General features: G+C 45.9%; 1 protein-coding gene across 4 annotated transcripts in view; it reads left to right on the top strand.

The window, feature by feature from the left end:
* Positions 1-26204, top strand: part of TJP3 (tight junction protein 3) — a 628414-nt gene that overhangs the window by 130040 nt on the left and 472170 nt on the right. The window contains exon 1 of one of the 4 annotated variants that reach the window (XM_068233795.1): positions 12609-12666. The exons of the other annotated variants lie outside the window; for them this stretch is intronic. Within the exon in view, the coding sequence (XP_068089896.1) occupies positions 12634-12666 (33 nt within the window). The 5' untranslated portion in view covers positions 12609-12633. Of the gene's footprint in view, positions 1-12608; positions 12667-26204 lie in introns of those variants that run through there. 4 annotated transcript variants of the gene reach the window in all.

Raw genomic sequence — 26204 nt, 5'->3', positions numbered from 1 at the left:
CGCCGTCATGTACTGGACCACTGCACTCTTCTGCTCACAAAAGCGGGCTAGCATGTGCAGCGTAGAATTCCAGCGCGTAGGGACATCACACAGCAAGCGATGGTGGGGGAGATTGAAGCGCTCCTGCATCTTGGCGAGTGCCCCCGAAGCAGTACTGGAATTTCTACAATGTTTGGCCACTCGTCGCACCTTCAACAGAAGATCGGCCACGCCTGGGTATGTCCTCAGAAACCGCTGAACTACTAGGTTCATCACGTGCGCCAGGCAAGGGATGTGTGTCAGCTTAGCCAACCTTAAAGCGCGAATGAGATTACTCCCATTATCACACACAACCATGCCCGGTTTCAGGTCCAGCGGTGCCAGCCACAAATCCATCTGTTCCTTTATTCCCCTCCAAATTTCCTCCCCTGTGTGCTGCTTATCCCCAAGGCAGATCAGCTTCAGCAACGCTTGCTGACGCATGCCAACAGCTGTGCTGCACTGCTTCCACAATCCTACTGCTGCTGGGTTAGCGTTTCCGGATGAGGTACAGCTTTGAGATGCGTTGGAGGAGAAGGAGTCAGAGAGGTAGGTGCTGCTGTTGTTGTTATCCAGTGGGAGGGACGGCGGTGCAGCTGTTTGCGGCGTGGGCAACACCCGCCCTGTAGCAGGTGAGGAATCGCTGCCAGGCTCCACAAGGTTCACCCACTGCGCGGTAAGGGAGATGTATCGACCCTGGCCGAACGCACTCGTCCAGGTGTCAGTGGTGAGGTGAACCTTGCAGGCAACGGCATTCTTCAAGCTTCGGGTTATTTTGCTGACCACGTGCTCATGCAACTCAGGCACTGCAGAGCGCGCAAAGTGGTAGCGGCTGGGAACCACGTAACGTGGGATGGCCACTGACATCATGCCCTTGAAGCTCTTTGTCTCCACCACTCGATATGGCAGCATTTCGCAGGCCAGAAGCTTGGCTATGCTGGCTGTTAGTGCCACGGCCCGGGGGTCATTTGCTGGCAATTTCCTCTTGCGCTCAAACATATCCGAAGCAGACAACTGAACCGTAGGGCTGCACACTGAAGGGCTGTTGGTTGTTGTGTTTGATGAAGACTGGGAGACCCCAAGAGCACTATTCCGGAAAGTGACAGTGTCAGCGTCGTCTGATGTTTGTGAATGTTGTTGTGAACCACGCAATGGCTGGGCTACTGCTGCTGCTGAGGAGGGTCTGGTGGTGAGTCTGGTGACCCCAAGGGAGGCAGTGTTGCTGGTACCCTGTCCTGCCGCGTTTGCCCACAGAGTGGGATGTTTGGATACCATGTGGCGGGTCATGCTGGTGGTGGAGAGGTTGTTAATATTTTTCCCCCTGCTCAGGCGGGTCTTGCACACCTTGCAAATCACCATGGTACCATCCTCACTGCAGTCTTCAAAGAAAGGCCAGACTTTGGAGCACCTGCCTTGCTTGCAATTTCTGTTTGCGCCTCTTTTGCGTCTCACTTGAACTTCCACGCTTGTGGTGCCTGAAATTTCGCGCCGCCTACCTTGTGGCACAAGGCGAACTCGTGCAGCAGTGGGTTTTTCAACAGACTCATCTGTGCTGCTACGACGGCGATGTTCTCCTTCACATACAAAATCTGGGTCTGTGTCCACATTGTCCAAACCCTCCTCTTCCATCTCCTCAAACTCGTCATATGTGATTGTGGGCCGCCGCCGTGGAGTAGAGCTCCCCAGAACAACCTCTGCGCAGCTCACTCCAACGTCGTCTTCCAGATCTTCTCGGCCGACCTCCTGCAATTGAAACCCCTCCTGCCCAACTTGCTCTGGGATTTGGGTTTCAAAGTCCTCGGACTCGCCTTGCATTTCCCACAGTAAATGGTTGTGAATCCGGGCACAACCTTTCTGGCTGTTCCATTGACCTTTGAAAGGTGGAAGTTTGTTGGGCTGGGAATAGCTCCTGCGAATACCCCAGTGTGTCCTGAGGAAATTCTTCGGACTGGTTATTTGGCAGTTGTGTGCGTGGTGTCGCTGCCGGTTGTGTCAGCTTTGTGCCCACTGGCTCCTTGTAGCTGGCTGAGTACTCGGACCTCGTGCGTGATGTGCTGGTGCTGCTTAACCCACTGCTGGACGCTTAAGAGGTCATCCAATTAATTATCTAGTCCTGTTCTTTTTTATTTGTGAGAGTTGATTTCCTGGACAACATGGGCGGTATTGAGTGGGTTTTCTTCGGTGCTCCACTGTGGCCTGTACGTGAACCGTCCCTTGCCCCTCCCTCTTTCACAGGATTTCTTCTTCATTTCACTTATCCTTAAAGTACACGCTGACTGGCAGCAGTACAGTGGCAGTACAGAAATGCTATATAGTGGTGGGTGAGCGGTGTACTACTATTCCCAGCAGCGACACAGAGCACAATGCTATACAGTGGTGGGTGAGTGGTGTACTACTATTCCCAGCAGCGACACAGAGCACAATGCTATACAGTGGTGGGTGAGCGGTGTACTACTATTCCCAGCAGCGACACAGAGCACAAAGCTATACAGTGGTGGGTGAGCGGTGTACTACTATTCCCAGCAGCGACACAGAGCACAATGCTATACAGTGGTGGGTGAGCGGTGTACTACTATTCCCAGCAGCGACACAGAGCACAATGCTATACAGTGGTGGGTGAGCGGTGTACTACTGTTCCCAGCAGAGACACAGAGTGGCAGTAAACACAATGCTATATAGTGTGGGTGAGCGGTGTACTACTGTTCCCAGCAGCGACACAATGACTGGGGGGACCCTGGCTAGCCTGGCTGGAGAGAGAACTACCCTGCCTGCCTACCCAAAGCTAAACCCACAGACAAATGGCGGAGAAATGACGTGGATCGGGTATTTATTTACCCGAACCACGTGACCCGTTCGACCAATCAGAGCGCGTTCGGGTCCGAACCACGTGACCCGTTCGGCCAATCACAGCGCTAGCCGAACGTTCGGGGAACGTTCGGCCATGCGCTCTTAGTTCGGCCATATGGCCGAACACCATCAGGTGTTCGGTCGAACTCGAACATCACCCGAACAGGGTGATGTTCTGCAGAACCCGAACAGTGGCGAACACTGTTCGCCCAACACTAGTTGGTACGTGTGTGAGTCCTTACTAATCAGTGCTTTCACGCTGCTTTTACATATTCACTTCACATGCAATTAACCCAGTCCTTACACGGGAAAGAAAACAAAACAGAACATTGACACAAATATCTCCCAGTACAGACAAGGAGGGGAAAAAACAAACCTGCAACAACTCAGCAGATTTCTAGAAATGCATGTTCAAAATGCATACCAGCTAAAGCGTGCTACCAATCATATACAGCAAATTTATGTCACAGTGCAACAGAAACTACAGTGAGAGGGGATAGACAGACAGACATATTTATAGTAAATCAGAGAAAGAGGATCAAAAATGTTTTGTTGTCAGGACCAGAGAATTTAGTAGGGACTTGATAAGCAACATCTTATCCTGCAGCTGCAATTGTCCATCCAAAACTTCTCGGTCCATAAGACAACTGAGTGTTTTGTAAGAAAAGAAAACACCTCTGATCACATTATTAAACAAATATTAATAGGGTTGTTCGGAAACAAGATTCCAAGCATATATGAGATCAACTGAGATGGTAGGTGTTGTAGGGAATTTTTACATAACCTGTTATGTATACTCATTAACAGACCTTATATCTGTAAGTTTGTTTGATACATACTATGCTTCTAATCCAGGCACATTTACCTATATCCTGAATTTATGGGTTTCTTTAACTGTCATATTTGGCCAAAATGATACCTTCAATCTCAGTTAAACTCCTTAACTTATATGCAACTTACATACAATTTTATAATGAGTCCACAGTACTTACCGTCATCAAAACTAAGTAGTGTTAATAATTGCTTACCAATATGTGGACTGCAGGTCATGCCCTTGCTTCAGTTGTAGGAATGACCCAACCTGCTTATAAAACACTTAAAACAACTATAATACTTATATGTAACTATACATCAATATACATTGTGTTTAAAGATCACACTCATGGCATACAGTACTGCTTTCATTAATTCATTTCATGGGAGACATCAGATCCCACCTTTCCACAGGGATAGCAGATCCCTTTCCCTTAGGCATCCTAGATTCCTTTTACACTTGGAGGTGCTATCAGAGCACCTACCGGGGTTCAGCCAATCCGTACTAACAGTATGGGGTAATAAAATGGAATTACTTACCCAATACTGTTGATAATGGATCCCACTTCTGACACCAGCTGATAGAACTTGCCTTTTTAGCTCCACCCTCAAATTCCCAAGTTGCCCATGTGTGTGATCTTTCTGCGCAGGAGAACAATAAAGAAGCACACCCTAAGTACAGCATTATTGCTCTGATTTCTGTATTTGAAGACAGGGTATATATGGGCAGTCAGTGAATGCAGGATTTTACAGTCCAATCAGCTGCTTAAGCATTTTCATTGTGTTTACAGACCAATCAGATACTTTTTACAGGATGGCATACCGTATTTTTCAGACCATAAGAAGCACCTGACCATAAGACGCACCTAGGTTTAGAGGGCAATATCCAGGGAAAAAATAAAAATATACTCAGCCTGGTGCATCCATGGTGCAGGGGCGTCTTGTGGAGCTTTTACCCCAAACTTTCTCTATCTAAGCTATGCTGCCTAGCTAAAATAACCCCTACTGCTCCCCCAGCTACAGTAACTCCCACCTACACTCATCCCCACTGCCCCCCACCTACACTAACCCCTACCTACACTAATCTCCACTGTCACCCAGGTGAAATAACCCTTACCTAAGATAATCCCCACTGCCGCCCAGCTAAAGTCACAAACCAACTACAGTACACTAAACTGGACATTCTACACTGACATGCTGGGATGACAGTATAAGGAGAGCACAAGACAGCAAAAGAGCCAAATTATATTCATATATGCCATGGATAGGTAATGTCAGACTCAGTTTAAAAAGAAAAGCATCCATATAGCAAGAAAATCATGTAATAAATCCATGCAAAAAGCTCAATAAAGTATGAACAATTTATTAGGGACTTGTCCCTTTAAAAACAAGTAAAACATGTAGCAGGGGATACAGGTCAGATGTCATGGTGATATGACTCATATAATAATGATCAACATCCCAATACAATACAAAATAATGATAATATACATCAACTGGAAAACTGGGCAAGCTAAATATGACAACACCAATCTTGCAATAGAAGGTATATATAGAGAGAACTGCACGTTCTGTTAGTGCACCCACTGCTAAATAGGAATAGGTGTCACCTAGAATGAAAGATAAGAAACAAGAAAGGAGGAATGCTTACCACCAGACCAGTTGTAACACCCTGCCTGTGCCCCCGCTAGACCTCACATGTATCGCAGACCCCTCTGCTTCGTCGGAGATATAAGGAGAGCAATCTGCATAGATAATGGAAGTATCACCAGGTGGTTCTATCTCACCTTCCAAGTTTGCAGCGTGTGCTGAAGTGGAAGGTCTTGGCAAACGAGATACCAGGGTCACGCTGGTGCAGCACTATAGGGTGCTTGATACCCAGAGTCTAGGAAGCCACCTTTCCTCCTTTCCTCTCTGCGGGCAGGATGCTGGGGCCTCACTGGAGCTGCACTACAGCAAGCGCGATGCCCGGAGTCCAGAAAGCTGCCGATGTTCCTTTTGCCCGCAGAGATCAGATGCTGGGGACTCGCTGGTGCAGCGATACAGGAAGCGCGATGTCTGGAGTACAGGAAGCCGCCGATCCTCCTTTCCTCTCAGCGGGCAAGATGCTGGGGACCAGCTGGAGCTGCGCTACAGGAAGCGCTATGCCCACAGTCCAGGAAGCCGCCGATGCTCCGGCAAGATGCGGGGGTCACGCTGGTGCAGCGCTACAGTCAGGAATCGCGATGCCCGGAGTCCAGGAAGCTGCCAATGCATACTTCAGCCATCCACAACTTCCGACGGAATCCGCCTCCCGGCCAGTCCTTCCTGTTGCTGTGGGTAACCTGACGACGCTGGGGTCACGCTGTGAAGGCACCGTAGCAGGTAATTGATTTACCCGATACTTAGCTGAGGTGGCAGCGGTGGCGATAGCGATATGGGGTCACTTTGCGCAGAACCGAATTGTAGTATTCGGACCATAAGACACACTGACTTTTTCCCTCCATTTTTGGGGGAGAAAAAGTGCGTCTTATGGTCCACAAAATACGGTACGTTTGGCTAGTTTGTCATTACATACACAATAGCAATGCTTTCTACTTTAATCACCCTGGCGTTACATTAAAATTGCCAGGGTGGCGTGCGGACAGTTTTTTTTCCAATTTTTATTTTCTGAATCGTAGCTAACTTTCAGTTAGCTACATGATTCACCACTAGAGGGCGCATCTGCTCATCTAGTCCTATCGCCGCTGGCTTTTACAGCAAGCAGAAAATCCCGTTTCTGCTTGGCTTCCCTCGTCACAATGGCGACGATCGGGATGACGTCATCAACATCATGCCGTTGGGGGATGTCCAATCCAGCCCCATAGCGCAGCCTGGCACTGATTGGCCAGGCTGTGCAAGGGGTCTGGGCGGGGGGGCTCCCTCACCGCGGAGCGCCAGCGATCGGACCCCACACGCAGCTAGCAAACTGCTAGCTGCGTGTATGAAAAAAAAATGAGCAAAATCGGCCCACAAGGGCCGGAGATATCCACTGTAGCGGTAATGGATGAGCTGAGCTCGTCATTACCTCTAAGGTGGTTAACACAATGGTGTACATTTTAAACAATGCATTGTAGCTTACATAAGTGGTCACAAGATCAATGGGTATCTCCTTTAACAAATAGCACACATTTTAACAGACTTGATCAACAACACTAGATTACACTAAGAGATTTTCAACAATGCACACTTATGTGAAGGATAAGAAATTCCTATTGTCGCTAAAGGTAAATAATTTGTTCTTATAACAGGTAATATAATTAATAGAAAAATCTGATCCCTAATGAATCAATATAAAATAATAATAAAAAGAATAGAATAATTTATATTATTTACAGTTAGGCAACGCTGGACTTACTAAATGAATGGCAGAAGAGAAAACTGACACCCCAGATCCGGGCGTTAGTGCACCTCGTGGGACGCCGCCCGCTTCTGAAGAGGCTGAGTAATACGGATAAAAATCTGCCTCTTGAGGAAAAAGGAAGCGTTCGCCTGCCCGGATGTGACGCGGCCGCGTCAATACACAAGCCGCGTCTGGTTGCTATAGCAGCCCAGGCATGGCTGCACCGTCAAATGGATCTATACTAGAATAGTAAGGAAAGGGGCGGGTGCTGCGGTGCGAATAAGGGAAAGGTGGAAAAGAAAAATAATACAAATGTTGGATAATGTCCTATTAGAGAAAGCATGAATATATGTATATACACAATTTTAAGCGATAATGTATACATCTCAAAAACATAAAATAAATATAAGAAAACGTTTTCAGACTTGCAAAATCTGTCACAACAGTGACATCCACTGGAAGAAAAGGGAATGTTTTTAGTAAATTGGCAAACAAATGTTGTTTCTTTGTTCTTTTTCTTGCCTCCTTAAGATCCTGAAATAGATGAAGTAGATATCTTGTTCTTCAGGCTAAATTCTGAGAGCTCAAGAAAAGGGGGGGAAAGAAAACAATATATTAGTATTGGAAAGTGACAATATCCACTAGATAAAACCAGATATACATATATATGTATATTAACATCCTAAAGTCTAGGAAGCGCTAGGTATGAGTAGTTACGAGCCGTCCATCTAATAGAATCTCATTGTAACATGGCTGCTACTGCACTCTGGCAACATGAGGCCAGGGCCTGGGCTGCCATTAAGGCAAATGGGGCAATGTGCCCCATGGCCTCTGATTGTTGCCGGCCCCTCATGCACTGCCAGACCCCCTAAGTGGTTTCTCCCCAACTGCAGCCCAGTAAACCCACCATGTGTCAAATACTGAAATGCATGGAGAAATGCACACTGCCATTCGGCTGCATGATATTCCAGCTGCAACATGCTGGGAGGCCGGCAGATTAGAGGCTGAACTGCAAGCTTAATGCGCGCAGTTCAGCCTTCTGGGCCACCTTTCTCCACCACTCCCTTCCCCCCTCTCCCCCCCCCCCCACAAAGTGTGTGTGTGTGTGTGTGTGTGTGTCCTCCTGCCCCCACGCCCAAAATGTGTGTATGAGTGTTAGCCTGGCCCCCATAAGTATGTAAATATATTCACTTGCCCCCCTGTGGTGTATGATGTGTGTCCACATCCACCCTCATTGTCTCACACACAATGTGGCCATTTTCTCCCTAATTTCTTAAATATTTTATCCCTGGTGGGGAGCATCGCCCAAGTCTTCCCCCAAAATCCCCCCACCCCCCATCCTTGTCTCAGGGCCCCTCCTCCACCTTTGCTCCCTCAGTACTGTATAGACAGAGTAGCACAGTGTTTTTTCGGCAGATTTACTGGCCGATCTATTTTCCGATTGAAATTTTGATCGATTTCCATTTACTTCTATGAGAAAATCGATCAGTGTGTGTGTGTATATAAGAAGCAATAAGTGATGACATCTGGAGGATATATATACACACAAACAACATACACACTCTCATATGGAGGATGTAATGAGTAGCAATGGCTCGAACCTCCGATTTTAGGTTTGCGAACCTAGAGCACAAACTTCCGCAAAAGTTCGGTTCGCACGAACTTTTGCGAATTGCAATAGACTTCAATGGGGAGGCGAAGTTTGAAAACTAGAAACATTTATGCTGGCCACAAAAGTGATGGAAAAGATGTTTCAAGGGGTCTAACACCTGGAGGGGGTCATTGACTACAAGAGGACATTTTTTTTTTTCAAAAAGACCTTATAGTTTTTGAGAAAATTGATTTTAAAATTCTCCTTCTGACTGGGGGAAAATTAAACGCCCGTTGACTTTAGCAGTTAATAGCAAAGCCCCCTTAAAAGCTAGAAACACCAAAATTGCTGGGAATGTTAGAAGAGCAATGGGAACAAGAGGAAACATTTTTTTTCAAAAAGACCTTATACTTTTTGAGAAAATCGATTTTAAAGTTTCAAAGGAAAAAAAGACAAATCATTAACTTCATGAAAAAGAACCGGATCATTCATGAGCCGGTTAGTATAGCTTAGAATGCGTACTGTGCAGGACGCATAGCTGCAGTTCCTGCTGTCTCTCCCCACCTGCCTTCACCGGTCAACCCCCACCTAGGATGGCACCAGGTGCCAGGCTAGGTGAGGGTGAGAGGTGAAGAGGCGGGGAGGACAGCGGGAGCCGGCAGCTATGCGTCCCACAGAATGCATTCTCTGCTATGTGGGGGTCGGCGGAGATCTTCAATCAACTTAATTGAAGATCGCAAGATTAGAGGATACTGTAGCTGTGGGACATTTCTGAGGATATTGGCGTGGGAACTTTTTTAAAGGTACAGGTAAGTATTTCTGGTTAATTAAGAACATTAAAGGACTTTTTTCGTCATCGTGTTTTTTTTCATTTAACTTTTTGTGGAAATGAGTAAGGGGTACTTTGTACCCCTATACTCTTTTTTTTTTTTTTTTTTTTTTTCCCTGGGAGGGGGATGGGCATCTGAGGTCCCCTTCTTAAAGGGGACACCCAGATGCCACCATGAACCCCCGGGAGTCATCGTCCTACCTCCTCCTGGGGCACCGGTATGGGGAAGAGCCCCTTGTCCATGGATTGGACAAGGGCTCGGGGAGAGGGGAAGGCATGGCTGCCCCTCTCCCCCGGAGCCCCCCCATTTCATGGATCATGCGGGCTGGTATAGCTCAGGGTGCGAAGCCCCACACGGCTGGTGCTCCGCATTCTGGCTATCCCAGCCTGCATGAGAGAAAAGGGGTTACAGAGCTCGGTAGGGGGGACCCACATCATTTTTTTTTCAGATTTCCCACACTCAGCACATAAAAATATATATATTTTAAAATATTGTTTCCTGCTATCTTTTTTAACATATCCTGCAAATTTGGTGTTGCTAGGATGTAAGGGGCCTTTGCTATTAACTGCTAAAGTCGGCGGGTGATAACCAACCAGAGTTATGGGGGTGCAAAAATGCTGAATTTTGCCATTGGCTTTCACTTGGCTTCCTATTTCACTTTCAAAAATCTCAAATCTTTTCAAAGGAAAATGGCTCAGCAGTGGCAAATTTTCTAGCATTGTAGGGACTTTAAGGGGGCTCAGGACTGGTGAGTTTGGGACCCCCTAGGCCAAAGAGGTCATAGCCTAGGGTCACAAAAGCTTGTTTCTTTTTGGCAATGATGCCGGTGACTAACATAAATCACCGCCACGGCAGTTAGCAAAGTCTGAAGCTCACGACATGTCACATGCAGGTAGGAAGGCATATTGTTGTACTTGCACTCAAACGTTGGGTTCCCTACATCTCTGCAAACCAGAGTTATGGGGGTGCAAAAGTGCTAAAATCCCCCATAGGCTTTCATTGGGGCCTAGGTTTTTAGGATACAAAAGCGCAGGTTTCGAGGGGCGTGGCTTGACGTCGGTGCGTGATGGCTGCCTAACTCCTGAGCTCCTGCCTGTATGTCCGCCTGAAGCTTCTCCCTAGCCATCCCGGACACCCACCCATGGACAAAAAGACTTCTCGCCGTCAGAAAACAACTCAGGCAGATGGTAAACCTAAAACTGCTCAAGTGAAGCGAACGGTTCCAGACTTATTCCGCTCACAAACACTCCGCTCTCAAACTTCCAAGATGGCGCCGCCAAAAGAAGCCGGATCCGCCCGTTCATCCCCAGGATCTTCCTCATCCGCTCCATCCAAGAGTACGGATAAGCAACATACAGCACCTACCTTGGCAGATATGCACACCATGGCGGAGGATATCAAAGCCTCTTTTCACAGTGCGATAGCGGAGATGAGAGCAGATATGGTCGGTATAGGCCTCAAACTACGCACGATGGAAGAAGCGGGGGAAAAGAGAGATGCACATCTAAAATCTTTACACAACACCTCCCAAAAACACAAGGGGAGACTAGATGAGCACGCTCATAAACTGGAGGATCTAGATAATCGTGGTCGGAGATGTAATTTGCGTATAAAAGGGATCCCGGAATCCGTGACGCAGGACAATATAATAAAAGCGCTAACCGCCATCTTCAACAACATCCTGGAACGACCTTCTGACTCGCATGTCGGATTTGTGAGAGCACATAGAGCCCTGAGACCGAGAGCATCTGACGGTGAGCAACCAAGAGACATTATATGTTGTTTAGAATATTTTACTCTCAAAGAAGAAATCACTCGTGCAGCTAGAGACCAAGAGGAGATTATGTTTAACGATACCCCTATTCAGCTTTTCCAAGATCTGTCGCCCATTACCTTGGCTAAAAGAAGGGTGATGAAACCTCTTCTCTCTGCACTTAAGAATAAGGGCCTCAACTACAAATGGCGATTCCCGTTTGCCCTCACTGTTGCTATCAGCGGAAAACAATACACCCTGCACTCCATAACTGGCTTAGCTGACTTTTGTGAAGATGTAGGTATCCCTGCTGTTGATCTACCGGACTGGGACGGTGACCTAAGCGATTTAAGAGCTACCTTTAATAAACCGCCTAAAATCAGAAAGCAGACAGAGGAAGAGAACAGAGGGGATCAAGCTGAAGTGGACTTCACACATGAAACGAGATCCCCCCGCCAATCTGAGGGATCCGTCCATGACTCCTCCGAAGAGGAATGATCTCCCTGGTTCCTTATGCCTATATCAGGGCCTTCATGGGACATCTAATCCCGAGGAACACATAGCCAAATGGGTTTGCACTTGAATAGGGGGGACTGCCTCCCCCCGCCTTCGTTGTTTCCCCCCTTTTTTCAGGATGTCTCTCTCCTCCTAAACCATGCCGCTTACTCCATGCAACACGCTGTAACTGTTTTGACGATATGCGGTTCCATCACCCTATCTAATATATGATGTTATATGCTTGATATACCACAGAATTTCCCCAAAAGCTCTTTCTGATAGAAATGTGCCAATTATACGATGGTCAGAAGTAACCGGCTTGATATTATACTGAGGTGTTGTTTTGGGGGGGGGGGGCGCGGGGGTGACATAAGCTCGCCGCTCCACACCGGAGGGGGGCCCCGGACGTTTTGGGGCCCCCACCCGGGGTGGCGGGGCGGAATGGTCCTTCCAATAGAAATTATATATGTGCTCCTGATATGCTTGACGTAACCTACTGTTTCAGATTATGTTAAAGAGCAACTAATGATGCTCAGGGTAACTATTATGCGAGGAATATTGTTTGGGTATTCTACTCTGTTTAGCGTTTAAATGAAGGCTTAAGACTCAGTGCTGAGGATTTATCTGTTGAGCCCCCTATTATTATATTATATAATAGGTTAAAGTTAAATATAGTGTTTCAGCATTATCTTTTTTGTTATAATTGTCCATGGGGGGGGGGGGGGGGGATAAACCGGAGAAAGTCTGCTCAGTGTATGGGCGGACACAGCAGTGTACTCAATCTCCAATAACACCGTTTTTTTTCCTTTCTTCGCCTTGGTGATAGGCTCATCCCGCTGGACGTCTACCTCACTCCTCACACAGTGTGTCCGTGCATACACTGATTACCTTTCCCACGAAAAAGGTGGGCACTACATGCCACATGGTGCTCACGTGGGCTGGTAGCTACCAACTGGTAGGTGTACTCTTATCTAAATACCTACATGCCTATAAGGAAACCTATCCATGTACCAACTCTTCCTGTTCTACTTATTTCCTGTACTATTCTCTCCTCAACTTCTCTATACAACCTATCTAGACTCCTCCCCTGCACCATCCCTTGAGGTACCTTATCCCCCAAACAGAACAAGCATGCCCAGGTACTCTGCAGGCCACCCTCCTTATGAGGATGGAAAGCCACAGACATCCAATAATCTAATGACAGTAAACATGATGTCATTTAACGTGAATGGATTAAATACTCCAGAGAAAAGAACGTCCATTTTCAATTACTTACAAAAAGAAAAAACTCAAGTGGCCTTCCTTCAGGAAACACACTTGAGAGCTAACCACATACCATCTCGGTTTGACTATAGGTTTCCTGTGGCTTTCCATGCTACATCCCCCTAAACCAAAACGAAGGGTGTATCAATTTTTTTCCATAAAGATTTCCCCTTCTCTGTGGAGGAAGTGGAGCATGATCCGAACGGCCGCTTTATTTTTGTGAAGGGCAAGATGGGCGAAAGACAGGTCACATTAGCTAATCTCTATGCCCCTAATAGGCAACAGACCTCCTTTATATCCTCAGCTATACATAAACTGATGGGCTTTGCGCAGGGTATCCTGATTGTAGGAGGTGATTTTAATGTACCTTTACATCCCTTACTTGACTGTTCTAATGGAACATCTGTGATGTCATACAAAGCTCTTAAACAAATTAAAAACAGTCTCCATAATCTCTCCTTAATGGACTCATGGCGCCTAATTCATCCAAAAGACAGGGATTACTCGTTTTATTCCAACATACACAATAAATACTCACGCATTGACTATTTTCTTGTAGCTCAGCGAGACCTGTCAATAATAAAGGATGCCAGGATTGGCAATATTTCTCTCTCGGATCATGCTCCAATATTCCTAGTATTAGAATTCCCGGAAAAGCTACTCAAAACCTGGTCTTGGAGACTAAACCCGAATCTCTTAGCAGAAAACCATAGAGTTCAAGAATTCTCGCAGAATTTGCAATCTTATTTCGATATGAATAACACCCCAGAGGTCTCTGGTCTTACCCTCTGGGAAGCTCACAAACCAGTGATCCGAGGTCAGTTTATTAGGCTGGGATCTAAACTCAAAAAAGAAAGAGAGGAGGGTGTTGCCAACCTGTCAGCACAGATATCTAGATTAGAGAAAGCACATAAACAATCTCTGGCCACTCAAACACTGGAGGAACTGTTCGCTTGCAGAGCCCAACTTCAACACTTACTATTTTCAGACGCTAAACGTAAAATCCTTGCTGGGAAAAAGATTTTCTACGAAATGGGCAACAAAAGTGGAAAATATTTAGCTAGAGCCCTTCGGAAACAAACAATACGCTCACAGATAGCCTCCATAATCGGTAAAAACCAAAAAAAGCTGACGAAATCAGAAGAGATTGTTGAGGAGTTTAGGAACTACTATAACGCCTTATACAATCTGAAACAGTCCCATCAAACGCAAAATGACATTTCTGATAACCTGATCCGGTCCACTAAAATAACAGAGTTTCTGCAGAGATATGGAAAACCTCTCCATATCTCTGCCGAAGACAGGGAAGACTTGGAATCTCCTCTGACTACTGATGAATTCTTGCTGGCAATTAAATCTCTAAAGACTGGCAAGGCCCCCGGTCCTGACGGACTAACATCACAATACTATAAATCCTTCAGACATGTCCTCGCTCCTCCCTTCATCTCGGCCTTCAACGCAGTCTCCCCTGGATGTACTCCCTCTCAGCAATTTCTAGCTGCTCACATTACGGTGATCCCTAAACCGGGCAAGGACTTACAGCAGTGTTCTAGCTACAGGCCCATCTCTCTGCTGAATCTTGACGCCAAGATTCTGGCAAAGATTCTCGCAAATAGATTACTCCCACACATACCTGATCACATTGATAGTGACCAAGTGGGCTTCATCCCAAATAGAGAAGCAAAAGAAAATGTTATGAGAACAGTGGGTATGATGGCATTTGCTAAGAAACACAACATTAGCTCTTTCATTCTTTCCACAGACGCGGAAAAGGCATTTGACAGGGTGGCATGGGATTATATACGTGCCACCCTGTCAAGTCTAGGACTAGGTCCCTTTTTAAGACAACTAATTGACCTTCTGTACTCGAACCCATCCGCACAGGTGAAGGCGAACGGCTGCCTATCCACCCCACTGAAGATAAGCAATGGAACAAGGCAGGGGTGCCCCCTATCCCCTCTCATTTATATCCTCACGCTTGAACCCTTCCTGAACGCAGTAAGAGAAGACAGATCGATTAAAGGAATTCAAATTGGCGCCCATTACCATGTAGTAGCTGCTTTTGCAGATGATCTATTGTTTTTCCTACAAGACCCATTAATCTCCCTACCCAATTTAATGCGTAGATTTGAAGATTTTGGGTATCTATCAAACCTGAGAATAAATTTCCATAAATCTGAAGCTCTGAATGTCACACTAGAGCAACACATAGTGGATTTTTGTAGGGGGTCGTTCCCTTTTGCCTGGGCGGGTGGTAGTTTGAGATATTTGGGGATTAACATCACTCAAAATCTCAATGATCTTTTTAAACAAAACTTTGAGTGGGTGGGGACTGCGTTGAAGGCGGACTTGCTAGACTGGGGACAAAAAAAAAGCCTCTCTTGGTTTGGACGCATGGCGTCCGTAAAGATGAACCTCCTTCCCAGATTCCTTTACATTAGCCAATGTCTACCGATTTCACTTCCCCCAGCCTATTTGAGAGACCTCCAAAAACACATCAATAAATTTATCTGGGGGAACAGACCACCCAGAATAAAGAGAACAACACTCTCCTCCAATAAAGAGTCTGGGGGAGTTGCCTTACCCGACTTGTCCGCATACCATGTAGCATCACAACTTTCTCGAGTAGTTGAATGGTCCAATATTAAGAGACAAAAGAAATGGGTCCTCATTGAACAAGAAACTGCAGAGAGAAAAGCACAAACTATTGGATGGTCAGACGTTCCAAGTGCGGCCCAAAAGACCTGGAATAATCCCTTACTCTTGGCTACAATTAAAACAATGAGAAAAATTCTCCCCTCCTTGGGTTTGTCCTCATTTCCAAGTAGGATTACCCCAATAGGCGATAACCTAGCATTTTCACCAGCTCCTGATGTACCATTCCTCAAAGAATGGACGAAGGATGGTTGTCCCAGAATCAAAGACTTCATTTCTGGAGAATCAGTCAAATCCTACACTGAGATGTCCGTGCTGAGAGAGGGCAACACTCTAACTCAATGGCAATTCTTTCAAATTAGACATTTCTTGAACTCTCTCAAACTAAAATTTAACTGGAAAAAACCACTCACCCCCTTTGAAGAGTTAATACTAGCGGAGGAGAAACCAGGTCACCTAATCTCTATTCTGTACCAGATGATAACACAGATGCCTTGTGTAGATAAACTCAACTTTCAGAAATACTGGGAAGTGGACCTGGGAACTGTTTTGGATGCTGAACAGTGGCAAAAGATTTTCACTGTGAATCACAGGGGATCCTTAAACGTTAACATCCAAGAAATGGGATACAAAATTATCTCACGTTGGTACAGGACCCCATCCTCCTTACACAAAATCTACTCGTCAATCCCTGACACATGTTGGAGATGTGGCCTATCTGGAGGTTCACTCCTACACATATTTTGGGCTTGCCCCTTAATTAAACCATTCTGGACTCAGGTCCATCGAATTATGGAAAAAATCTCTTGTGACCAAATTATTTTCTCACCAGACTCTCTCCTACTACATAACACAATGGAATCAATTAAATCTTACAAGAGATCCCTTGTGATTCACATGGTGAATGCGGCCAGGGCCTTGGTGCCTGCGAGATGGAAAACTTCCACTCCTCCATCTGTGAAAGATTGGATCAGAAAAGTAGATGCGATTGAAAGCATGGAAAAAATGATACACATGTCCAAAGATCAAAATGAAAAACACTCAATGACCTGGATGGTGTGGTTTGAATATCAATGCACAGACGAATATAAGAATTTTTTGGCTTCTTAAACAAATGATAATGTCTACACTGACCAGCTGGGCTCAACTGTCTCCTTGACGATAGGATACTTACCACTTTGCTCCCTCCTCTGTAGTTTCCCTCTTTCTCTTCTCCTACTTGGGTACATGGATATACAGGTATGTAAGGCTGTATGGTGTATTTCTGAATACACCTACTGTGTCTATACATAGCTTACTATATTTGCTGTTATATGAGAAGGATTGGTGACTATTGATCTTTGTCTTGCTTGTGTTATTTCGCTTTCCCCCATTATGTTAGCATACTTCTAATACCCAGGCCCCCTTTGGTACATTGTTAGAACACATATGTTACCAAATCCGCTTTTCTGATTCTGCCAGTTGTATTATGTTTATCCTACCATATTGTCATGTTTTTCTTTATGTTTAATAAAGCTTGAAATTGTGAAAAAAAAAAAGCGCAGGTTTCTGCCGAACGGTAAGGTAGGTGTAATGATCGCTGCTGCAGCAGCTATTGCTGGAAGTAGTGCTGCAGCTCAGGCAGTTCTGATCTATTTCCATGCAAGTTGCATAGCTTTGTCTGTCTTTCCCTGCTGTCAGCTTGTGACTGATTATCATTCACCTGTGTGGGAATCTGCATGTCTGCTCCCATTGGATGACCTCAGTATAAAGATCTGCTTCCTGCAGGGTTTCCTTGGGTTTTTCATAGCTTCAGCTTAAGCCTGTCTTGCTGTCGCTTTAGCCCCCGATCGTGTTTCTTGTTATAAAGATACTTTGCTGGTCTTTGCATCATATATTGGTTCATTGCCAATATATATGCATACCAGCACGTTTATTATTTTCCTTGTATTTGTGTTACGTTAATACATCAGTGTCGCTGATGTATACGTACACAAACTGTTTATATCCTGTGTGCAGTTAGTCAGCTTTCCAGCACGTTTTGGTAGGTTGCGCGTACCGTGACCACCCGTGCTGAGGTAGTTACCCTGCTCCTGGTCCTGTTTGTGGATTGCGTTCATCTCTGCGAAGAGATAACGAATCCTTCTGAATCCTGTTCTGTTACCGTTTGTGGATTGCGTTCATCTCTGCGAAGAGATAGCGAATCCTTCTGAGTCCTGTTCCCTGTGTTACTCCATTCCTAGTCAGCGTTCCTGCTTATGTCATATATCGGTTCATTGCCGATATATACATATGTTAGTCAGACGTTACAAATAGTTTCATTGATAGCTGTAATTGTAATACGCTAGGAAAACATACTTATTGTATATTTATCTGTGTTACGTTCATCTATCTTAATCCTGCTATTTTCTGACTATCCTGTCCTGTCTTTGTGAGGCACGCCATCGCCGCATCACATTGGCTGCCTCATTCCAGTCTGTCTGGTTTTGGACGCTTGCTGTCGCTAAGTAGCCGCTTGCTAGCAAGCGTTCATTCTGTCTACCTGTCCTGATCTCCTCAGTTCTGGTTTGTGCGCTCAGCGCTACTTTGCGCTGAGACGTTATAACGAAAGCATTGTTTGTGGCTGTCAGATCTGCACCGGCTCTGTGCGCCACAATCTCCTATTGGAGTCAGTCCTCCCCTCCACTATACTAGGGATAGCCTGTTTCCTGGTGCTAGTGTGTGTACCTCCTCCACGCCAGCTCATGCGTTGCATGCTGACTGTGGAGAATACACCACCAAGCGTTACAGTAGGGGCCCAAAATTCACCAGCCCTGAGCCCCCTTAAATTCCGTACAAAGCCTGAAAATTTAGGGCCGCTCAGCCGTACCATTCGGCTCACCTGATTCTAGCTTTTAAGGGGCTTTGCTATTAACCGCTAAAGTCGGCGGGCGTTTAATTCTCCCACGGTCAGAAGGAGAATTTTAAAATCTATTCTTTAAAAAACTATAAGGTGTTTTTGAAAATAATTCCTCTTGTAGTCACTGCCCCCTCTACCCTGCAAATTTGGTATTTCTGCTAAGTAAGGGGACTTTGCTATTAACCGCTAAACTCGGCGGGCATTAGTCTATGGGAAAAAGCGAACAAAAAACCCCCAAAAATTTGTCTTTCACCGCGAACCACCGATGTTCGCGTGAATAAGTTCACGGTCGAACCGTTCGGGACATCTCTAGTAATGAGACTGAGCATCAACATATATGACAATTTAATTTGAAGATTGTAGAGCAGCGGTCAGGAACCTTTTTGGCTGAGAGAGCCATAAACACTGCATACTTTAAAATGTAATTCAGTAAGAGCCATACAATATGTTTCATACTGGGACAGTGCGCATGCGCAGCAGAGGGCTCACATCCCTGTTGCCATGGTGATGTGTATACAGTTGATTCTCTGGGCAGCAGAAGTGTCAGACACGTCTTCAGCTTCTCTTGGGTTTCAGCAAAATCAGCAATTTCCCCGAGAGCCAGACAGGAGAAATACCGACTAACAGCTTGTACAATTAGCTAGCTGACTTAGGGGCTGATTCACTTTGTAGGACGAGATACCCGCACTTTAGCCCAATAGGCTGCCTGTCAAGTGACAGGCAGCCTATTGGGCAAATCAAAGTGCAGGGATCCTGTCCTACAAAGTCACTGGACCTGACAGGGTCCAGGGTGGGACAATTGAAGCGACCGTTAATTTTAGGGGTAGCGCAAGTTACTTAGTAGTGCATGCTACAGCAGTAGCGTGCCTACTTTGCAAATTTTACTTGCGCTGCCACACTAAGCTGCGTTGCTTGAGTAGTGTAGCTTAGTGTATCAACCCCTAACTGAGCCAGATGTAGCCATCAAAAGAGCCACATCTGGCTCCCGAGCCATAGGTTCCCTACCCCTGTTGTAGAGGTTAAAAAGTGTTATTAAAAATGACAGCAATAGGTTAATACAGGATCAGTCACTATATATAAAAAAAACATAAACAATAAAACTCATGCGCCTTTGCATATAAAATCAATGCAACATTTATTAAAACACATCAATTGATTGAATCTGCACACCATGAATCTATATTCAGCCTCCTTCTAGTCATATATGTCTGGATATCATCAAAAGATCCCAGGAACAGCTGCCTAGATTTCTATTCTGCCAAATTACTTCATGCATGCAACCACTTGATTAAAATGATCAACCTCAATTTCTCCTTTAATCTGATTTTTTCAAATCTCCAGGGCAAAACTACTCAGCGTAATAGATCTTTCTACTCCGCAATAAAACTCTTTCCACTCAGCGTTATCAAGTCTCTTTACTCAGCGTTAGCTGTTTTTCAAAAGGCGTGTATTAAAAGCTTTGTATTCCACAGTCCACAGGACCTATGTATTATTCCTCCACACTGTATTTAATCACATATGCTCTTCTGCTACCTCAGTAGCTAACGCACGGTTACTGCGCTGATCGGCGCTGGTCGCTTTCAATTGCTACAGAGAGAGGAGGGGGGCGGAAAGCGCTCCCAAGCGTCCCGGTATCTTTGGATGTAGAATCCGCTTGAGTCCTGGCCGGTAACTCACTGCTGGATTACTTCGTTGAAGGCTACACACGGACTTCCGTCTCGGCGCACTTTGCAACACACGGAGTCCGTGGGTGACGTCACCACACTTCTAAGCCAATAGCCAACGCGTTTCGGTAGGTTCCGCCTACCTTCTTCAGGGCGTCCTCCCATTGGCTGTGTGCCTTCTTATACTGTTACTCCACCCACCTCTCTCCGTGTCACTCGTTACTATGTCTCTAGTTGGCAAATCTATTTAAAATGCATAAATCTCAATGTCTGAGTTCAGTCCTAACGGGACTCCACTATTCAGAGTGTAGATCCACTCAGTTTCTTTCCGTGACATTTTATCAATATAATTGCCACCCTCCAATCTCTTTCCACCTTCTGTATAGCAAAAAACTTAAAGGTCTCAAGACTTTTTTCATGGTATTCTTTAAAATGTTTGCTGAGTGGTTGTTTTTCATTTCCATTTTTAATGTTATTTACATGTTCTCCTATTCTGGAGAGGAGTTTCCTCTTTGTCCTACCTATATATTGTTTCTTGCAGCCACATTCTACAACATATATTATTCCAGTGCTGTTGCAATTTAGTTCTCCCATTATGTTAAACTGCTCATGTGTTACTTGTGACTCAAAGTTATACATTGGTGCACAGTATTTTGTATTTTTACAAGGGACACAGAATCCACATCTCTTAAAGGAGCCATCCCTTTTTTTATCCTTATTAGCCTTACTAAAAATGTATTTTGGTTTCTCTGTTAAAATTCCATTCAGCGTCTTATCTTCCTGTAAAATTTCCCAGTGTTTTTCCACAATTCTTTTTATATCGTTGGATTGTTGGTTATATTTCATCTTAATACTGGGTAATGGATGTATATCACTCCTACCCTTAGATCTTAATAAGTCTTCCCAATTCAGATCTCTTACTACATCTATTGTCTGTTCTAATTTAACAGTGTCATATTTTCTTTCCACAAACCTATCTTTTAATAAAACCGATTGTTCATTATAATCCTCAATCTCAGTACAATTGCGCCTGATGCGCATAAATTGACTTTTTGGGATGTTTGTGAGCCACTTTAACATGTAGCCACTGTCAAGATATATAAAACTATTAGTGTCAACTTTTTAAAAAAAGGTTTTTGTCTTAATCTGACCTTTGTCTATAAAAATATTGAGATCCAAAAATTTAACTGTATTTCTACTGTATTCATATGTAAATTCCAGATTGTATTCATTTTTTTATATTAATCCATTCCAAAAAGTGCTTTAAACTTTCTTCTCCCCCCTCTCCAAATAAAAATCGCATCATCAATAAAACGTTTCCAGAGAACGAGGTCCGCCCCGGGGCCCCCCCGGCCCTCTAAAACCATTTGTTCCCAATAGGCCATATATAAATTGGCGAACCCCGGAGCGAACCTCGTTCCCATCGCAGTTCCAATACGCTGTAGGAAATGCTGACCCTCATGCGAAAAATTATTATGAGTTAGAATAAACATAATGGATTCCTTAATAAATTCAATCTGATCTTTAGGGATGTCCGTAAGTTCATTTAAAAAATGACTGACCGCTTCAACTCCTTTACCATGATCTATAATCGTGTAGAGAGATTTAACATCTGCCACACACATTATATCGCCAGATTCCCACTCAACCTCACTCAGAATCCTTAAAATATGTCCCGTATCTCTGACATAGGATTTTGTCTGGATCAATGCCTTCTGTAAAAATCTGTAAAAATCATAACCTATATACATAATCAATAAAAAGAAAAGATTGCTGCGCCACCCGGTAAATTTCCTTAAAATCTAATCATACACCTCAGAATCAGAATCAGAATCAGTTTTATTCGCCGAGTGCGCTGTTGGCGCCCCCGGGAATTGGTTGTGGTACACATGGCAAAGGCGGAGAGCAAACAGACATAGGACATACATACATAAATACATGCATTTTCAGGTATATCAGCTAGAGTCTAGAGTCAGTGTTGGCAACTGGAGAACTGCGTTGTACATGGGCTAAGCTTGAGGGGGCCAGGTGGGAGAAGTGATCGGGGGGAGTGTTCAGGAGTAGGACTGCCTGGGGAAAAAAGGTGTTTCTGCGCCTCGTGGTTCTGGAGCGGACTACTCTGAAGTGGTGGCCTGATTGGAGGGGCTCAAAGAAGTGGCTCCCTGGGTGGGAGAGGTCTTGGGAGATCTTGCTGGCTCTTTTCATCATTCTGGCAGCGTGGAGGAGATCGAGAGGGGGCAGGGTCGTGCCAATGATCTTTTCCACAGCGCTAATTACTCTGAAGTTTGTACTTGTCCCTAGCGTTGGCCCCCATATACCAGACAATGATGGAGGAGCAGAGGATGGATTCGACTGTTGCGGAGTAGAAGCTGGTGAGCAGAACACGCGGGATGCCGAATTTCTTCAACTGGCGCAGGAAAAATAGCCTCCGCTGGGCATTCTTCTGGATTCTGGTTGTATTTTGCCCCCATCTTAGGTCACTGGTGATGGTGGTGCCCAGGAACCGAACACTTGGAGCCCTGGAGACTTCAGTCTCCTCCATGAGGACTGGTGGGAGGGCGGGAGGGAGTTTTCTGAAGTCTACAATTAGTTCGACAGTCTTGGATGCATTGAGGACGAGATTGTTTTCCTTGCACCAGTTACAGATCCTCTCAATCTCGCTGCGGTAGACCTGCTCTTTGTTGCTGCTGATGAGACCGATGATGGTTGTGTCATCCGCAAATTTGATGATCTTAACGGAGTCAGCAGTTGAGGTGCAATTGTTGGTGTAAAGGGAGAACAGAAGTGGGGACAGTGCACACCCCTGCGGTGCCCCTATGTTGGTGGTTCTCACACTGGAGGAGCAGTTACCGAGCTTGACTTGCTGTGTTCTGTTTGTGAGAAAGTCCCCGACCCACCTGCAGAGGGATGGGTCGACCTCAAGTTGCGCCAGGTTGTTGAGCAGAATATCCGGGCGAATGGTGTTGAAGGCCGAGCTAAAGTCCAAGAGCAGGATTCTGGCATAGGAACCAGGTCTGTCAAGATGCTCTGTGATTTATGCCAGGCTGACATTGATGGCATCCTCAACTGACCTGTTCGCCCTGTACGCGAATTGGTGAGGATCGAGGAGGGCATCGGTGGAGCTCTTCAGGACAGCTAGAACCAGACGCTCGAGGACCTTCATGATGATGGGAGTGAGGGCTACGGGTCTGAAGTTGTTGTGTTCAGTGTTTCCTGGTTTCTTGGGGACTGGGATAATTGTAGACCTTTTGAAGCAAGGGGGAACCCCGCCTTCCGCAAGGGACCTATTGTAGATGGAGGTAAGGATGGGAGCTAGCTGGACTGCACAGGTTTTTAGACACATTGATGACACGCCATCCGGGCCTGCAGCCTTCCTGCGGTTGAGTTTGCGGAGTTGACGCAGTACATCCTCTTCCTGTACTTTAATAGATGCCGAAGCATCGTCATGCCTCCGTGGGATTGGTGGAGGGGGAGGAATATCCTTCAGTGTGGTGAGGTGCTCGAACCTACAATAAAACTCATTGAGTTCCTCGGCTAGTTGTATGCTAGGGATCGCATGTTGGTGGGCGGACTTGAAGTTGGTGAATGCCCTAAGACCTTTCCAGACCTTCCGGGAGTCAGACACCCTGAGGAAACGCCCCAAGCGGCGTGAAACGCGTCGGTGGGCGGAGCTACGCCACGTCTGGCCAGGACTGGAAACCTCACGTACTATATGGGAAGTCTGAAATGCGGAAGACGCTGAAGCGAGGAGGAAAGGTGGTAGCGGAGACCCAGGAAACAAGCAGGCTGGACGCAGCTGTCATAGGGTCCGCACACCGCCGCTCAGCGTGAACCCCTCAGCCGGCCATAGCCTCCGGACAGCTGTTGATGACGAATCACAAGCAGAGGGAGTGGTGAGATATTTGTCCATTATCCTCTTAAAGCAACACCGGACTATGTTTGGTTGCCATGTTTATGCATATACAAATAGGAAAGCGGCTTGCTGTTTTTCATCTTAAAGCTATCCTGCACTAATATCTGCTTATTGCTTGCCTACTAATATAAACTGGACTGAACTTTCATTACTCTGAAAAGGATATTGCCATTTACTTGTGCTAACAGCCCAGGACTACTTAAACACTATCCTAGTTGGTATTTATCATACAGTGCACTAAACAGCCCGGTGGTACCACCTTAGGTAAGCGTGTATGTTGCTGACATGTCTGTATATGTGAAAGTGTGAATGGTTTCTTAAACTAAAAGCTGGCCAGCAAAGTGGACTATCTAGCTCCGCAACGTGTTTATTGATTTTATTTATTTCCATTCCCCTGTTATCCCTATCCCCAACTGTTTTAACAATTTTGATAACTCTCGTAATAAAGAATTTGATATTTTTCACTAAACACACGTAAGACCATTAATATAATATATTCTACTTCCGGGAGTTGTTTGACTGAAGACTGAGCTTCAGCTTGTCGGAGTAGGCCCTCCTCGCAGCTTTTAGTTCCCGATTCAGAGTATTTCTGGCCTCCCTGAACTCAGCTGGGGTGCCGGACCTGTGCACCTCCTCCTTGAGTTTCCGGAGTCAATGCAGTTTGCTGGTGAACCAGGGCTTATTGTTAGGGAAGACCTTAAAAGTCTTAGTTGGGATGCACGACTCCTCACAGAAACTGATATAGGAGGTAACATTCTCTGTCCATTCCGCCAAGGTGGGTGCCTGCAGGGCTGACCAGTCCGTGCAATCCAAGCATGCCTGCAGCTCCAGCTTTGCGTCCTCAGTCCACTTTTTTACAGTCTTGATGATGGGCTTGGTGGTTTCCAGGAGCCTGCGGTATGTGGGGATCAGGTGAATTAGTCAGTGATCGGAATTCCCCAGGGCAGCTCCCTGGGTGGCCTTGTACGCATTCTTTTGCACTGTGTAGCAGTGGTCCAGGGTGTTGTGGTTCCTGGTGGGGCAGGTGATGTGCTGCTTGTACCGGGGCAGTTCCTGGCGGAGGTTGGCGCTGTTGAAATCCCCCAGGATGATGAAGAGGGCTTCTGGAAAAGCAGTTTCCCACCTCAGGATGCTGTCGCTAAGAGTTTGCAGGGCGCTCTTGGTGTTTGCGTCAGGGGGGATGTAGACACCAAAGACAACAAAGGATGTAAATTCCCTGGGGGAGTACTGGGGCTTGCAGTTGATGGTCAGCAGCTCAACATCTGGGGAACAGATCTTACTGAGAATGGTGGTGTTAGTGCACCATGAGGTGTTTATGTAGAAGCATATGCCTCCTCCGCGCTTTTTCCTAGAGAGAGCCTGATCTCTGTCTGCTCGAAAGATGTCGTGGCCTGGCACCTGAAGAGTATTGTCCGGGGTACTGTCGCTCAGCCAGGTTTCAGTAAAGCAGAGAACCGGGGTGTTCCTGCCAATTAAGGGCTTGCTCCCTAGTAGAAGAAGCAGTTCGTCTATCTTGTTCGGGAGTGAACGCACATTCGTTAGAAGAATGGCAGGGACAGGGGAGCGAAGGCCCTTCTTCTTGAGTTTCACAAGTGCTCCTGCCCTCCTCCCCCTGTGACGGCGTTTCCCCATGGCGCGGTATGCAACTAGCTTTTTGATGTGGGCATTAACCACGTCGCATAGGGGAGCATCTTCGTTGTTGTGGACCAGGGGTTCCCAGTGCAGCAGCTCCTCCCTGGACAAGGTGACAGTGTGCTGGGAGAGGGGCTGTTCTTGGCCCATTCCGAGATCAGTTTGGTGGATACAGAACCCAAGTGGGGCATACAGTACAGGCCTAATAGTGGCTTACAGTACAGGCCTAATAGTGGCTTACAGTACAGGCACAATAGTGTTTCTGAGGTGTGGGCGATATACAGAAACGACACGATAGTAGGTGTTGGTGGCACGCAGTACAGGCACAATGGTGATCAGAGGTGCAGGTGGCATACAGAACAGTGTGCTGGTGGCGTACAGTACCTAAAGTCATTCATAGAAACAAATCCAAAGTGTACTGTCTTTTCAACAAGCCATATGTCAGTGCGCTGTGTAGAAATCCTCTGGATACAACCACAAATACAAAA

This window comes from Hyperolius riggenbachi, chromosome 1 (genome assembly GCF_040937935.1).
Source record: "Hyperolius riggenbachi isolate aHypRig1 chromosome 1, aHypRig1.pri, whole genome shotgun sequence".
NCBI classification, from domain to species: domain Eukaryota; kingdom Metazoa; phylum Chordata; class Amphibia; order Anura; family Hyperoliidae; genus Hyperolius; species Hyperolius riggenbachi.
This window is presented reverse-complemented; position numbering and strand designations above follow the sequence as displayed.